This window comes from Notechis scutatus, chromosome 1, assembly GCF_049901735.1.
Source record: "Notechis scutatus isolate UNSWTSFEM ecotype Mainland chromosome 1, rNotScu1.2, whole genome shotgun sequence".
Lineage (NCBI taxonomy): Eukaryota > Metazoa > Chordata > Lepidosauria > Squamata > Elapidae > Notechis > Notechis scutatus.
In genome coordinates, this window is record NC_142009.1 from 19887508 (window position 1) to 19903063 (window position 15556).

The window sequence follows — 15556 nt, forward strand, 5'->3', positions numbered from 1 at the left end:
ACTAAACGTTAATTTTACATCCAGTTCGGCAAACTGGTAGTTCCGAAAACCAGCTCGCCCTGCCCCATCCCTCCCAGAAGTCCCCACGTGCCTGATTCTGACTCCCAGGTAAGTGCAAGGAGGCCTCCTAGGCTCAAAACGGGGTGGCGCGCGCACTCACGCCCAGCGAACCTCTTGTCAATGAAAGTGCAGTCCACCTCTGCCCAGTTCCAAATATGCCACAGCCCAATAGTGGTCTGTGGGTTAATGTCCCCTGCTCTAGACTCTCCAGAATTTGTGCCAGCCGGCTGTGTTCTTGCACAGCTTGTGGAGCCTCCCAAAAACATCCAAGAGTAGGGTGCATACTTTTAGGTGTTTTTTCAGAAGAGGCTGCAAGAATAGCATTCTCTGAAACAGTTTCAAGAACAAACGCCTCAATTTGTCTGCATTTTTCAAATGCCAGAGGGGGAATCTACACATCTGAGAGTGATCTGCTGTTCTGATTTCACATGCCACTCTCAAAGCCCAGGGCAGAAGCATTTTCATCTGCATATCTGCATCATTAAAACATGCACATACACAAACTACATTCCCAAGCTCACACCAAGGACAGGTCCCCCTATAAAACCAACTCTCTGGACCCCATTTCTCACACTTGGCCAATAAAGAATTCTATTTCATTTTTTTATTTGACCTTGCATCACCCCAGCTCATGGAGCTCCAAATTATTCTTCTAACACTTGAATTTAGATAAATTCATTTCCAATGTTCAAACATTTGCTTTAAGTAGCTTTGCTTCATTGCTTATAATTTTCAAACACAGTATGCTTTCATCTTGTCTGTGGTTGTTTGTCCAATAATCCTACAGGGCCAGATCCTGGTCACCTAGCCATAGTCCTGAGTCCTGTTACCCCCTTGTCAAGAGATACCCAGGAACCTTAATGTCTGACATGGTTCTTGTTGACTTTTTCTATTTTCTCACCATATTAAATGGGTGATTACATTTAGTCTGGTTTTTCTGCTAAGACTTGTCCGGCATAGTTGACCCTTCTGGTAAAACATACTACTGCTAGCATAGCTCTCAACCTCATCAGAGCATTGCAATCCCTTTCCCCAGAACAAGGAGGAATTATTATTATTCAACATTTAATAAAACGGACCCACTGCAGAATGTGCATAATGATAAGCCTTTAGCCTCCAGAAATGAGTGGTGACATACAAGCTGGAAGCAAAGCCTGTGACTCCATTTCAAACACAACTCAGCCACTAGAGGTAGCCCTCAATTTACGTCTATAACTGAGCCAGAAATTAACGGTCGTAGGTTATGCCTATATATATGTGGTCATTAAGTGAACACAATGATCATAAAGCAAATAGGACAGTTTTTAAGTAGCTGCCGTAGTCATTAAAGCTTTCCCTCAATGGGCATGGTGTTGTTTTGCTGGAAATCAGAAGTAATTTGCCAGTTTCTGACAAAAAAATCTTCATATATTGCAGTCACAAAACTGGGACTTTGAAATGGCTGTAAATGTGAGCTGGTTACCAAGCACCCAAAATGCAGTCACATGAACACAGGGAGGAGGCATCAGAACTTGGAATCTGGATCATAAATATCCGTAGGGAGGTCTGTCAGAACTTTGAATGATTGCTAGGCATCTGGTCATAAATCAAGGTATACCTGTAGTTTAACTCTAAGCACTTCATTGGCATTTCCAACTTAACCCCATCCTATTCTTTGCAGTACAAAAGCACACGACCCCATCCTCCCAATGGGCACTATTTACAATATATATTACAATGCAATGGCTTTTGAGTGACGGAATGGGTGGTTGGATAGAAGAATTTTCAGTGTGTGGTCAAAGCATGTCTGTGGGATAAGAGTGTCATACATTGTCATACTTTCAGATTTTGGGGTGTGGGGAGTTTCTTGAGCTTCACACTAAACACAAAAGACCAACCTAGGACAAGCATGGATCTTGAGTGCGAAGTAATATCAACCCACGAAAACACAGCAAGGAAATTCTCAGCACCGTGGGATCTTGTAACCCTTAATAAAAACACCACAATCACACTAGTTGCAAACTTCCTAATATAATATTTCATCTAGATATAGGGATGCAATTGTGGATTCCCTGTGCATGGCAAAACAGATTGTCAAAGTGCGTTGCATTCTTCTCCTCGCTTAGTATTCCTGTTTCAACTTCTCCCCTCAGGATGCCCCTCTACCGCATCGTATGCCAAAACTAGACATAAAGATAATTTTCCCTATGCCATCATTCTGCTGAACACCTAATTCCCACAGCACTCTCATAAGACCTAAAGATGCCCAAAGTTGGCTGTATTGCTATTATCCTTCTCATCTTGCTCATCTTCTCATTTCTCACCTTTTTTCATCTTCTCATCTTTCCTTCTGCCTTCTCCAATTGGTATCTTATGACCTATCACTTTGTTGTGTGTATGTACACTGAGAGCTTATGCACCCAAAGACAATTTCCTCATGTGCCCAATCACAGGTGGCCAATAAAGAATCCCAGTATTGTGTTGTATTTTATTCTATTCTCATTTCTATTCTCTTTTCTCTATTGTATTGTACTGTACTGTATTTTCTATTCTATTCTACTCTATTTTCTATTCTATTCTACTCTACTCTCTATTCTATTCTACTCTATTCTCTATTCTATTCTACTCTATTCTCTATTCTCTTTTCTATTCTATTCTCTATTCATATTTTATTTCTATTTCTATTTTATTTATTTATTTATTTGATTTGTCAATTGTTTACAAGATAATAAGTATAAGTATATAATTCCGTAAATTAAATTCAAACTATTTCAGAAGATGAGATCGAGGCAGTTGTTTAGTCTAGTGTTGTTGGTTACTAGTTGTTCCAGTCCCAGATTTGTAACAGCATTGTAGAAGGTTGCGTGTATGGTTTCAGTTGTACATTCATTTAGGGTCCAGTCAATATGAGGTAGATTGAAATCACCAAGAAAGATAAAAGGGTATGGGCAGGATGCTGCCCATGTTAGTAGTGAATTTAGCTTGTTTACATGTTCAATGTCATAATCAGGTGCTCTGTAACATAGTAAGAATCGAAATGTGATATTTAAGGATAGTTCACAGATGATAGTCTCAGGAAGAGCAAGCTCCTGGGTAACTTGGATATTTTTGAGATGTAAGGACTTTTTATAGAAGATAGCAACACCACCTCCTCTACGAATTTCACGATCTAATCAGTAAACATGATAGTCTCTTACTGTGGTAATGGAGTCAGGGAGAGATGCGTTGAGCCATGTTTCACAGACAAATGTCGAATTTAGCCATATTTAGTAAGAGGAAAAATTCAGGTATTTTATTCGCGAGGCTTCTTGCATTGAGTAGCTTGCATTTAAGGCCAGCAGTAGTTGGAATTGAGGTAGTTAGGGACGTACATGCCTAGTCTTGGGTGATGGTGGATTGGTTGAGGTAGGGTTGTGGTTGAAGGTTAAAGCTGAGTTGCGGGTTGTGTGACTTACTTTTGATACAATCAGCATGGTAGTCAATGTACAGGTCCTTCTCTCCATTGTCTAGACATTTTTTGAGTTCAGTGAGGAGTACACGGGAGCGGGCACGTTGCTGTATGGTTAGGTCAGGGCGACAACGGAGGTTCTTATGGTTGGTGTTGGATTTGGCGAGTGAATTTATAGTGTAAATGAATTTATGTTTGCTTGATTCATTTTTGCAAATGACCCTGCAGAAGCGTGGGGCCACAGAGCCGTCTCTGTTTTTGAGCTCTCGGCCAATGCAGGAAATGTCAAGTATTTCATCAGGGGAGATGGTTGATGCTTGATAATCACTGATGATGTTTCGGATAGTTGTGATGTCATCATTGTCATTGATGTCCTCTAGACCAAATAAGATGGCGTTTGGACGTTTCCGTTCACGCTCAACAGCTTCTCTGATGAGGATTGGGATATCAATATTTGTCTGGGTTATGTTTTTTTGTGGATTGAGTTGTGGATTGGGTTGTGGTTGTTGGGTAGAGATGTGGTTTGTAGCTATTGGATGTTCAGGTTTTTGCGTTGTGTCTTTTTTTTTCAAGGTTGGATAATCTTTTTTTTAATGCATCCAGGGATGCTACTATGGTGTCAAGGGATGTTAATTGTGTTTCAATGGTATCAACTCTTTCCAACAGATCCAGTTTGGGTTTGCATGATTTGCAGAGATATGGAAACTCACTGGATGATTCTAGGTATTGAATTATTTAATCGGGTAATCCCAAGCAGTCATGATGAGCGTATTTGTTACAGAGAACATTAATGAAATTGATTATCTAATCATTGATATAGGTGATGAGGTAGAAAAGTTGTAAGTTTTGAGGTAATGAATTAATGAGTGTTTGATTAAAGTAATGAGGTAGTATTGAGAGTCTGCAAGGAAAGGGTTAATTGTTTTACTAGCAGCTGTGATTTACTGGGTGAGAGGAATTTATTGCTCTGATTGCTGTTGCTATTACTCTGTAAACAATAGGCTGTAACAAGATGTTCAAAGCACCCTGGATTTTTGAAAGAGAGCAAAACTCGTTGAATTAAAACACTTTACTACAATCAATATGTCTCTGAATAAGATTGTTTTCCAATAGTTTCCTAAAGTTCTTCAAGTTGAGTAGTAGTAAAAATACAGTCCAGAAATTTGGGTTAACCAATCCAATCTGTCCTTTACTTTTAAAGTTACTTCTAGTAGCAATATCTTTTTTTTTTTAAACTAAATCTGACAGTCACTCCAGATCGTTAATCGCAGCTATTTTCCTCCTTTGAGTCCCACTTTCCAAGGAAAATTCCACTGCAGAAATTGGAGTGATTCTTACCAAAACTAAGCACGCTGTTACAAGATCTTTCCTTTCTTTTTCACCTCTGTCTCAGCTACCTTCCTGGTTTCGATTTAGCCGTGCTGGCAATTCTCTTTTTAGTTCGGATGGAGGGGTTTTCTTCGGGTCAGTCGAGGAGACTCTCCTCTCCTAAGAGCTCCTAAGAGCCTCAGGGCTTTCTCCTCCCTCCTTGTTTCTCCCTGCCAGCTGTCCGATGTGGCTCGGGGGAAACTGTGTGGGGGATATTAATGGAAACGCGTTGTCTGGCGTGGAAGATACTTCTATCAGCTGTGTGAGGGATTTAAATGAAGGTACATTGTTTGCACTCCGCAGGCTCCAAGTGATCCAGTTCAAGAGCTCCACCAGTGTGGTTAATGGGGCTCGATAGAAAGAGCTTCACTTCTCTGGGGAAGGAGAGGAGGGCTCCGGATCAGTTAGCAGGAGCTCCGCCTGCATTATTAGGGCTCCACGGCTTCAGAATCTAGCGTTTTGGGGCTTGTTTTTTGGGCTCTGGTTTATTCACGGTTACTGGTGCAGGCGGCAGCTTTAAAAGTGATTTCTGGTGCAGGTGGTGGCTTTATAGGGAGATAGTGCTCCAGGAGCGAGAGCCTCACCTTCCTAGTTGGGCGCCGCCATCTTCTATTCTATTCTGTTTTCTCGACGTACCAGGGCAATTATCAAAGTGCCTCAGGAAACAGGAGTCTACCTCTTAAGACACATTATTTATTTTATTTATTTATTTATTTATTTGATTTGTCAATTGTTTACAAGATAATAAGTACAAGTGTATACATAGTTGTGAATATATGAAATGGGTACATATAAGAAAAATAAAAGAATAAGAGAAACAATAGGACAGGGACGGTAGGCACGTTGGTGCGCTTATGCACGCCCCCTACAGACCTCTTAGGAAAGGGGTGAGGTCAATAGTAGACAGTCTAAGGTTAAAGTTTTTGGGGTTTGGGGAAGAGACTACAGAGTCGGGTAGAGTATTCCAGACATTGACCATTAGCCTCCCGCCTTTGTAAACTGGGCTTCCCGAGGCATCCAGAACTCCAGCCCAGCATTTCCAGCCAAAAGCATCCTCAAAAAAAAACCAACCAGCCGTGCAAGGGGCGCCGCTTGCAAAAGCCCGAAAATCGCTTTCGGCGCTTTCTTTAAAAGAAGGCGGGACGACCGAGGAGGCGGTACCTTGGGATGGCGACCTCGGTTTCCTTTCTCCCCCCCTCCCTCCCCTCTCCTTCCTTCCTTCCGGGCTTCACCCACGTGAGTTCGCCCCGCTCGGTCTTTCTCCGGCCTTCATCATGCTGGTCGCCCGGGCTTTGCGATCCGCTGTCACCGCCGCGCGCTCTTCTCTGCCGCTCTTGGCTTTGCAAGCAAGCAGCGCGCATCGCCCCGCGGCGGTCACTGCTCGGCCTTTCACCCGCTCTCTCTGGGTGCTCCGCGGCTCCGGGAAAGGCCTTCCCGTCCTTCTGCGGGGCTCCCTCCCCTCCGTGTCCTGCAATCGCGGCGGCCTCCATACCGAAGGTGAGAGAAAACGGGGAGACGGGCCGGCCTTCCGTTTACTGGCGGGGAAGCCACGCGGCTCCTTGGGGTAGGCGCGGCGGATCCTTGGATTCCGTCGCGGGGTTGCTTTCCGCCAGGATCGGAGGCGTTGCTAGGGGATCTCGCCGTCCCCCCCGGCGGGCTCCCCGGGGATCTCAAGCTGGAGCTGGAGAAGGGAGGCGAGAATCGGGATCATTTGGGCGAAGGACCCGGGGAGCTTTAGGAGGCTTGTGCTCCAAGGTTAAACCTCGTTAACTTTCACGTGGCTCATCCCTACCTCGATGCGAATTAGGACTCTTTGGTTTTAGTCTCGAAAAGGTGCATTGCGGGTGGGGAGGGTCCATGCGCCTTTGCCTAGAAAGGCCACCAGGTGCGAGTTGGAGAAGACTCATGGAAATTGTGTTAAAAAAATAAAAAAATAGCCCGCAAGGCGTGTTTTCGCATCAAGGTGTGTGCATTAACGGGCGCCATGTGCGTGCAGCAAAATCGTGTGGGTTGTTTTTTAAGGCAGGGGTCCCCAAACTTGGCAACTTTAATTCTGGGAGTTGAAGTCCACCAGTCTTAAAGTTGCCAAGTTTGGGGACCTCTGTTTTAAGAGGAAATGGGCTGCAAGTTGGAAAGGTGGTGGTGGTGGGGAAGCTAAAGATCATCCATGCAAGCAAAATCTTATTTTCTTCTAGGCACCCAAGTCTGGTCCTCTTCAGATTTGCTAGAACTATTATTTCAAAAGTCCTTCCCTCCCCCAGAAATTCTGGGACATGTAGTCTGCATATTTCCAGAGCACATTGATTAGGGAACATTGATTTTAAAGCTCTTGTGAAAAACATAGTGGCTGAAAAGCTTAATCTAATATTGGTCAGCCATGAAGACCAGACTAGAAATTATTTGGAATGGGATTGAAAATAACATTTGGAGTTCTATAGTCTCCTTGTGGAAATCTGTATAGTTTCCAGTTTGGAAATATCCTCTACAATTGGATGCATCTTGGTCCAAATAATTGTGGTAAGACAGTGAACAATTGCTCAAAAAAGTTTTTAAAAATTATTATAAATTGTATAGATAATGGTTTGAGATTCCTATTTTCATGGCTTTTGTGGGAATCTTGTCCCATAGAACAACTTATGTAGTAAATTTTGTGAACCCAAAGTTTTTGTGAACCAAGGGAGGTGCATTCAATGTGTACAATGGTACACATGTTGTGCGTTGACAATAAAGGTTTGAACTTTGAACAACTCAGAATTGAACTTCTAGAATAGAAGATTAAGTGAGATTTTTGTACATAGGTTTGCTGAACAATTATTTTCTATTATGTCTATTATTGATTTCTATTATGTCTATTAAGCTCCTTTGAGCCCAAACTCATGGAGAAAAAAATAAAAGCTTCATTTCTTGGCAACATTGTGGACTGGGGTCTCATGGACACTTTCAGCATTTTTTGCTGTCAGTTTTATCTATAGCAGAAATTAGGTTGAGATTCAAAACTGCTTAACTTTTTTCTGGATTCACCAAGGTTAGCTGGTCTCGGGATCTGCTGCGATCAAACCTTATAATGCTTTAGTAATTAATAATATAAATGTCATTGTGGGATTCATGAGTTGGAAGTAAGGTAAAGATATAAAGGTTCCCCTCGCACATACATACAAAGCCGAAGAGCCAGCGCTGTCCGAAGACGTCTCTGTGGTCATGTGGCCAGCATGACCAACGCCGAAGGCGCATGGAACACTTACCTTCCCACCAAAGTGCTGCCTATTTTTGCTACTTGCATTTTTACATGATTTTGAACTTCTAGATTGGCAGAAGCTGGGACAAGTAACGGGAGACGTGGCGCTAGGGATTCGAACTGCTGAACTGCTAGCCTTTCTGATCGACAAGCTCAAGGTCTTAGCCACTGAGCCTTCGTGTCCCTGTGTTGGAAGTAGCACTAGCTATATTGTCCATGGAGAAGAAAGAAAAAAAGAAAAACCAGACAGTCCAATTGCCTCTTGAAAAAGCACCTTTGGGACACTAGCTATGTCGAGTGCATTTTGGATGCATGCAATGAACTAGCTGCTTGCTGTTCTTTCCAATCTGCAGGTGACAAGGCTTTTACTGAGTTTCTAAATGATGAAATCAAAGAGGAGAAGAAAATCCAGAAACACAAATCCTTGCCGAAGATGTCTGGAGGGTGGGAACTGGACATTCATGGCACTGAGGCCAAGCTCACACGGAAAATGGCTGGGGAAACGTAAGTGGGCTAAGAAACTTGGGTAGTAACCAAACCTGCTTTCTGGATTTCATGGGTTGTGGAGGGGGAAAATGAAAGTCCATTGTTTATATAGCTTAGAGAAATTGCATTTAATATAGAAAAATCAACATGTTTGGAGGAAGCTAGATCTTTCAGAAATTGGGTTGGGCTGAGAGTCTGTGATTGGCCTAAAGTCACTCATTGATGATGTGTACCTGAACGTGGATTATTGAGTAATTTATAATCCGTGTTCTAGATTACAAGAATAATTTATTTGATTAGTAAAATAATTATAGCTACATCTTATTGGCTTATAGAGTATTAGGTACATGTATACTGTACACACATAGCAAAATTGATAAATCGGAATATCAGACCTCTGCAGATCAGTAGATCTGAACATTATGTAACAACATTGGTCATATGGTGACTAACTTGTAAGGATTGATTCATAGGGCTTCAGACCGATGCAATTTGTGCTTTTCTTGAGGTTCATTTGACCTTGTTGCTGGGTCAGTGTGGGCATTACAGTTTTTGAGAAATTAGAAGCATTGGAGGCCATGTGTTACAGTCAAGGCTGCTCTCCTGCATTGATCTTGGTTTGCTAATTGTGGCTGTGTTGTTCTCTAGGGTCACTGTCTCCTTCAATGTTAATAACAGCATTCCACCAAGTGGTGATGAATCCCCAGAAGGACAGAAGGATGATGAGGTTGAGGTAAAAAAAAAAAGTTCCTTTAGTTGGGATCAGGGTAGGACACAGCAGTGTAGAGTGCGTGTGACTCAGGATTGAAGAGTCTGTGTCCTTGTGAAAGATCCTAGTTAAAAGCAGGTGACCTTCATAGATCAATGAAGTTGATGAACTTCATCCGAAGTCCTCTTCATTGCAAGGCTAGCGGGAGCTACATTGTGCTGCGTGGAAGGGAGAGTATTTCTCTGCATATATTCATTATAAATTACACTTTTGAAACTGCTGCAAGATAAGATGTTATTAGAAGAAAACAGTGAGCATGACCAATAGCATCTTGATTCCGTGGACTGCCATTTTGCAGCCTTTTTAAAAACGATTCGGTTTTCATTTTTAAAATGGAATTCAACAAACCAAATAAAAGGCACACAGTGGTAACGATACAATCCAAATAGAAAAAAAAATGCATGTATAGATTGGTGAGCAAATTAACTTGAAAAAGCTGTAATCGTAATATACAATTACAGGCAGTCCTCGGTTTACAACAGTTCATTTAGCGACCATTTAAAGTTACAACGGCACTGGAAAATGTGACTTACGAACGTTTTTCATAGCTATGACCTTTGCAGCATCCCCGTGGTCACGTGATGTATATTCGGATGCTTGACAACTGACTCATATTTGTGACTGTTGCAGTGTCCCAAGATCATGTGAACACCTTTTGCAACCTTCTCACAAGCAGAGTGAATGGGGAAGCCAGGTTCATTTAACAACCGGGCTATTAACTTATCAATTGCAGTGATTCACTGAATAACTGGCAAAAAAAGTCGTAAAACGGGGGAAAATTCCCTTAAATGTCTCACAGTTACAAAAAATTTGAGCTCAATTGTGGTCGTAAGTTGAGGATTACTTGTAGTTCAGACTGGTAATAATATATTCAATGTAGACCATAGACCAATGATCCCCAACCTTTTTTATGCCGCGGCCCGGTACCGGCATCAGCTGGGCGCCGCGGCCCGGTACCGGCATCAGCTGGGCGCCGCCATCTTTTTTTGATGAAAATGGCTTTCTACCCGGAAAAGCTCACCGGAAGCGCTGGCGCCGCCATCTTTTTTTGATGAAAAAGTGCTTCCGGTGAGCTTTCTACCTGGAAAAGCTCACCGGAAGCACTTTTTCATCAAAAAAAGATGGCGCCCAGCAAACCAGCGGCCTGGTAGGACTTGTTTCACGGACCGGGACCGGTCCGCGGACCGTTGGTTGGGGACCCCTGCCATAGACCATAAAGAAAGATAGCTTGATTTCATTTCTACAGTATAAAGAATGAAAATAGACCAACCTCATGTCTGGACCTGCCCAGTACAACAGACAGTCCCATTATCTTTGTGACAATACTTGCTTAATTGTATGTTGCATCTGTTTATTGCAGCATTATTTGCATAGTCACAATGCAGCTTTTTCTGTTATTTCTTATTGCACAAATGACATAGATGCAGATGGCATATTTTGGATATACTGTAATAGGCATCTGGAAATGGTAGACAAAAGAGTCTGCTTTCACTGCAATGATTTATATAATCCTAATTCTGCAGGGGCCACCTTAATTTCAGCAAAACCTGGAAGCGTTTGATCAGGTCTGTTCGGCTTCTTATGAGGAGAATAGAACAGGAAACGATCAATTTCATCTGGATTGCTGCAATCAAATATGATTTGGTTGGTGGTGTTGGTTCTTAGATTTATGTTGTTGTCTTCCTTCTACAGCCTGAGCTGACATCTACCCCAAACTTCGTTGTAGAAGTAACCAAAGATGATACCAAGCAAACTCTTGTGCTGGATTGCCATTACCCTGAAGATGAGGTGAGTGTGGTCATTTTATCCCTCTGCCTTCTCTAAATGAAATCCTCTAATCCAGGGTTGGAAAACAACATAAAACAGTAGATTGTGTTGAAGAAAATGTTTTATCTAAGCTTTCTCCATTATTGCTGGCATTCCAATAGAAGAAGGATTTTGAGAATGTAATATCAGTTTTGCAAGATCAGAAATGGTGCACTGATCATTTAGCTTTCTACTTATGTAAACGGGATATCTGAGAGCTAAATGCCCTTTCAGATTTTTTTAAAAACTCCCATCAGCTCCACTGCATGGCGAGTAAACCTGGATTGAGAAAGCTTTAATTAGTTTAGTTTACTTTATTGTCATTGCACCTCATACAACGAAATTAAATCAGGAATACCTGTGCACCAATTAACTTTGCATCATAGCAGTAGTAATAGGACTTACTTATATACGTCTCCATAGTGCTTTACACTACAGCACACTCTGAGCAGTTTACAATATCGGCATATTGCCCCCAACAATCTGGGTCCTCATTTTACCAATTTTGGAAAGATGGAAGGCTGAGTCAACTTGAGCTCTATCAGGATCAAACTCCAGGCTGTGGACAGTTTTCCTGCAATACTGCATCTAACCACTGCGCCACAAGGCTCAAAATTGTTCTGACCCAAACCTGGTTCCAAGGAAGCAAACACGAGACAAACCTTTTAATGTTTCTTTACAAATCCCGTTCCTTCACGGGCTGCTTCAAACCAATTAGCTCTGATAAGAAAGAGCCTTCCAAGGTTTTGCAAGGCTGCCAAGAACACCAGATAAAGTTACTAAGCAATAATTCAAACACAAAGAGTCTCCAAACACCAACTCAGATATTCCTAAAGTCCACCAGGCTCGAGTGTAAAACTTCTTTGCCTTCTGCAAAGAACTGTGGTTTCTCAGCTGGCTTTTATCTCCTCAGGGAGGGGCCATTACCTTGCAGCCTTACTCCCGAGTCGCACGTGGTGCTGCAGCTGCTCTTTCCTTCGAGCAGCCCTACACGCATGCACACTGGGCACAGGCTCCTTGGGAACCTCTTCATCACTGCCGCCAGCCTCCACAATCTCCAAAGGCAGCATTCCACTCCCTGATGGTCCTGGCCTCATCCCTGCATCACACGCAGGCCCCTCATCTGAATCTTCGCTCTCCGAGCCCTCAGCTGTCCGCACCTGCTGCCAGCAAACCACAACAAAAATAATAGTGTGTTATTTAATGAGCAGTCTGGATTCACTCTTGGGAAATTGTTATTTTTTCTTTTTTTTCTCTTGCATTATAATTTATGTTAATCAAATTTTTAATTCTTAAAAACTTGAAGGGAGGATGCTTGATCAGATTAAAAACCCATCTAATCCAGATTTCTGTTCCAACAGCATCCATCCAGATATGCCTTTAGAAAAATCCACAAGTGGGACCCCTTCTTTTCTTGTTCCTGTCCCTGTCCCACCTTCACTCTGAGTATGCTATTTGTTGAGAAGGAAGCCACTGCTAATACAACCAACAGCTTCTTTTGAACAAGTGTTGTTAGTGTTCTCTGAGCTTGGCTATTGGCTTGCAGACGTTTCATTACCCAACTAGGTAACATAATCAGTGCTACCGAGTGTTGGAGTTGCACTGACTATGTTACCTAGTTGGACAATGAAACATTTGTAAGCCAACAACCAGGGTCAGAGAGCACCAGGGATTCTACAGTTCAACCCTGAGCTACAAATGCTCTTTTGACTCTGCAAAATAGGCCTGTTGTGGGATCGAATGGAATTCACTAGAATCACGATATGCAAGTCCCCCCTCAAACTTATGGGCAGATGGTTGGCTCATATAATGCCAAGATACATGTTTCTAAAGGAGCATGCAGTTTGACTTGTGCAGATCCTTGCAGATGCATTTTGCTCCAATTACAGTAATTAAGTATTTACACAAGTAAGAAAGTCTTCATATTGTATAGATTATAAGTGTTGTATGCAATTTATAGGGGGTAAATAATACCCTTCCTGGCCTAATTCTGAGTTACTTGCTAATAATGACTTGTTTTTTCACCCATACATTTGAATTGTTCTGCCCAACAGATTAGCCACACTGGAGAAGGGGAAAGTGATATTTTTTCCATCCAAGAAGTCAGTTTCCAGCCTAGTGGAGATTCAGAATGGCAGGAAAACAACTATACTCTCAACACTGACTCTCTAGACTGGGTAAGAGAATTCGTAACTTATTATGTAAGTTTTTATGGGAATGGTTGTTTATAAGAAATAACTTTCTTCAACTTGACAGCCTCCAGTTAGGCTGAGATTGCAGTTTTCCCACCCACCAGGATGGGGCTGTCTTGAGATTTCTAGAACGTACAGTTTCAACAAATTTGGAGGGTGCCAGGTTGACAAAACTGTAAGAGAGTGTACTGCAGGTATGGTGAGTGAAGCAGTTGCTGGAATCACATCACATGATAGACTAGGCTAAAACAGGTTGGATAGTTTATGAGTCAGTTTCTTGTGAGGAACAGCCAATGTGTTAATCAGGTTGTTGCCTAAAGCCAACATGGTTTGGGTAATAACATCTGGGTTGAGCATTATAGTTGGGTTCACATTATTGAGCTGCTGCTAAGAAAACTGCAGGGATCAGTTCAGATGTCATCAGGAGTTAAGCTCAACTTAAAGAAGAGGTTCTTTTTTTGAACTCAGGTTTAGAGTTTAGTTTGTGTGAATCCAATCATTGAAGATTCCCACTTGAGACAAATGGGCCTCCCATCCTGGATCCCACAATTTAGGACAGACAGAAAATAGGGATTTCTCTTCCTGAAGGTAAATCTTTCTCTTCCCTATAAACTTGAAAAAAAACCAATATTTTTATTGTATAATTAAAAGCTTGATTGGTATTATGCGAATACAACTAGGGTTGTAAGGATCCTTAAGTGCCGCTAGCCTTACCCAAGAAGGTTGGCAATAGGGAGCCACACTGAACTGGTGACAATTTTTCATTTGACCATAAACCTGTATTCACCTTATCTATTAAAAGAATAGCAATAGCACTTAGACTTATATACCGCTTCACAGTGTTTTATAGCCCTCTCTAAGTGGTTTACAGAGTCGGCATATTGCCCTCACCAATCTAGGTCCTCGTTTTACCGACCTCGGAAGGATGGAAGGCTGAGTCAACCTTGAGTCGGTCAGGATCAAACTGCTGGAGTGAGCAGTGAGTTAGCCTGCAGTACTGCATTCTAACCACTGTGCCACCATGGCTCATAATATACAAAATATTTAGAAGTATGTCTCCACTTCTTAAGTAGTCTGGTAGCATAGCCTGATAGCATATATATTTATTTTACTAAAAGGTTTTCTTGAGCATCTGATAAAGCAGCTCACAAAAGCTTACGGTTTTTACTTTAATTTAATAAATGTAATGAAATATGTTTGTTGGAAAATTGCTACGAGACACCTGTTTTTTCCCACTGTAGTCTGACTGACATGGCTGTCCTTCTACAATGTGTGCATTTCTTGTGTCTTGGGTATCTAATAATCTAATAATATCTAATAATAAAATCTAATAATATCTAATAAACTTCCCAGGCCCTGTATGACCACCTGATGGATTTCTTGGCTGACCGAGGGGTGGACAATACCTTTGCAGATGAGCTTGTGAACCTCAGCACAGCCCTGGAGCACAAAGAATACATTCGGTTTCTTGAAGATCTGAAGCATTTTGTCAAATGTCAGTAGGCTGAGTGAGCTGCGTGGAGGTCAATCTTTCGAGAGAGTTTGAGAGTGGGTTACTTTTTGCCCTCCAAAACCTGGACTCTAGTTTTAAAACCCCAGGAAACTACAAAAGAAAGGATGGAAATTTTCTTTGGAGTTGATATGTCCACTTGAGGGTTAGAGGGGGAATGGGACATTATAGCCATTCTGCAACTGTAGGCCGTCCAGCTGTCAACTAGTTTGAGGAGGTTTGTACAGTTTAAAAAAGAAAATAAATAATGTGAAACTAAAAATTAATCCTGAACTATTATTGTAAAGTGAACTTTGTGGGTATGCTTAGCTTTCTTCCAGTTTGGTGCGATTCAGATATACGGAGACTTTTAAGTGTCAAAAGTTCCTACCAATTGCACAACTCAGCCTGGATTAACTGAACATGTTAAAATCAACATCAATGTGTATGATGAAAATTCTTCAATTTCACAACATATAGACAGATTTGACCATAGTTTCATTTGAGAAAATGTGACAATCCTAGACCAGGCCAAGTCCAAAAATACCAGGGGATTTCTAGAAGCCTGGCACTGACAAATCAGCCATCAATAAACACATAGACATTAACAACATCTATAGAATCTGCAAAAGAGACTTATCACCCAGCCCCAAAAAGGGAAAAAAGAGCCAAGAACCTCTCCATCACCAGTCAGCACTCAGATCGGCATAGATTAACTCCAAGA

The 15556-nt window shown here is 41.9% G+C and overlaps 1 protein-coding gene across 1 annotated transcript; it reads left to right on the forward strand.

Annotated features, from left to right (window-relative positions):
• Window positions 1–5833: 5833 nt before the first annotated feature.
• Window positions 5834–15115, forward strand: C1QBP (complement C1q binding protein). Its single transcript, XM_026672429.2, has 6 exons — window positions 5834–6352; window positions 8444–8594; window positions 9225–9309; window positions 11038–11133; window positions 13206–13328; window positions 14697–15115. The coding sequence occupies exons 1-6, from the start codon at window positions 6130–6132 to the stop codon at window positions 14844–14846; spliced, it is 828 nt and encodes a 275-aa protein (XP_026528214.2). The 5' UTR covers window positions 5834–6129; the 3' UTR covers window positions 14847–15115.
• The last annotated feature ends 441 nt before the right edge of the window (window positions 15116–15556 follow it).

Coding starts and splice junctions, on each gene's coding strand:
- C1QBP (XM_026672429.2), top strand. CDS start 6,130: ATGCTGGTCGCCCGGGCTTTGCGATCCGCTGTCACCGCCGCGCGCTCT. Junction 6,353..8,443: donor CGGCGGCCTCCATACCGAAG/GTGAGAGAAAAC, acceptor TCCAATCTGCAG/GTGACAAGGCTTTTACTGAG. Junction 13,329..14,696: donor ACACTGACTCTCTAGACTGG/GTAAGAGAATTC, acceptor TAAACTTCCCAG/GCCCTGTATGACCACCTGAT.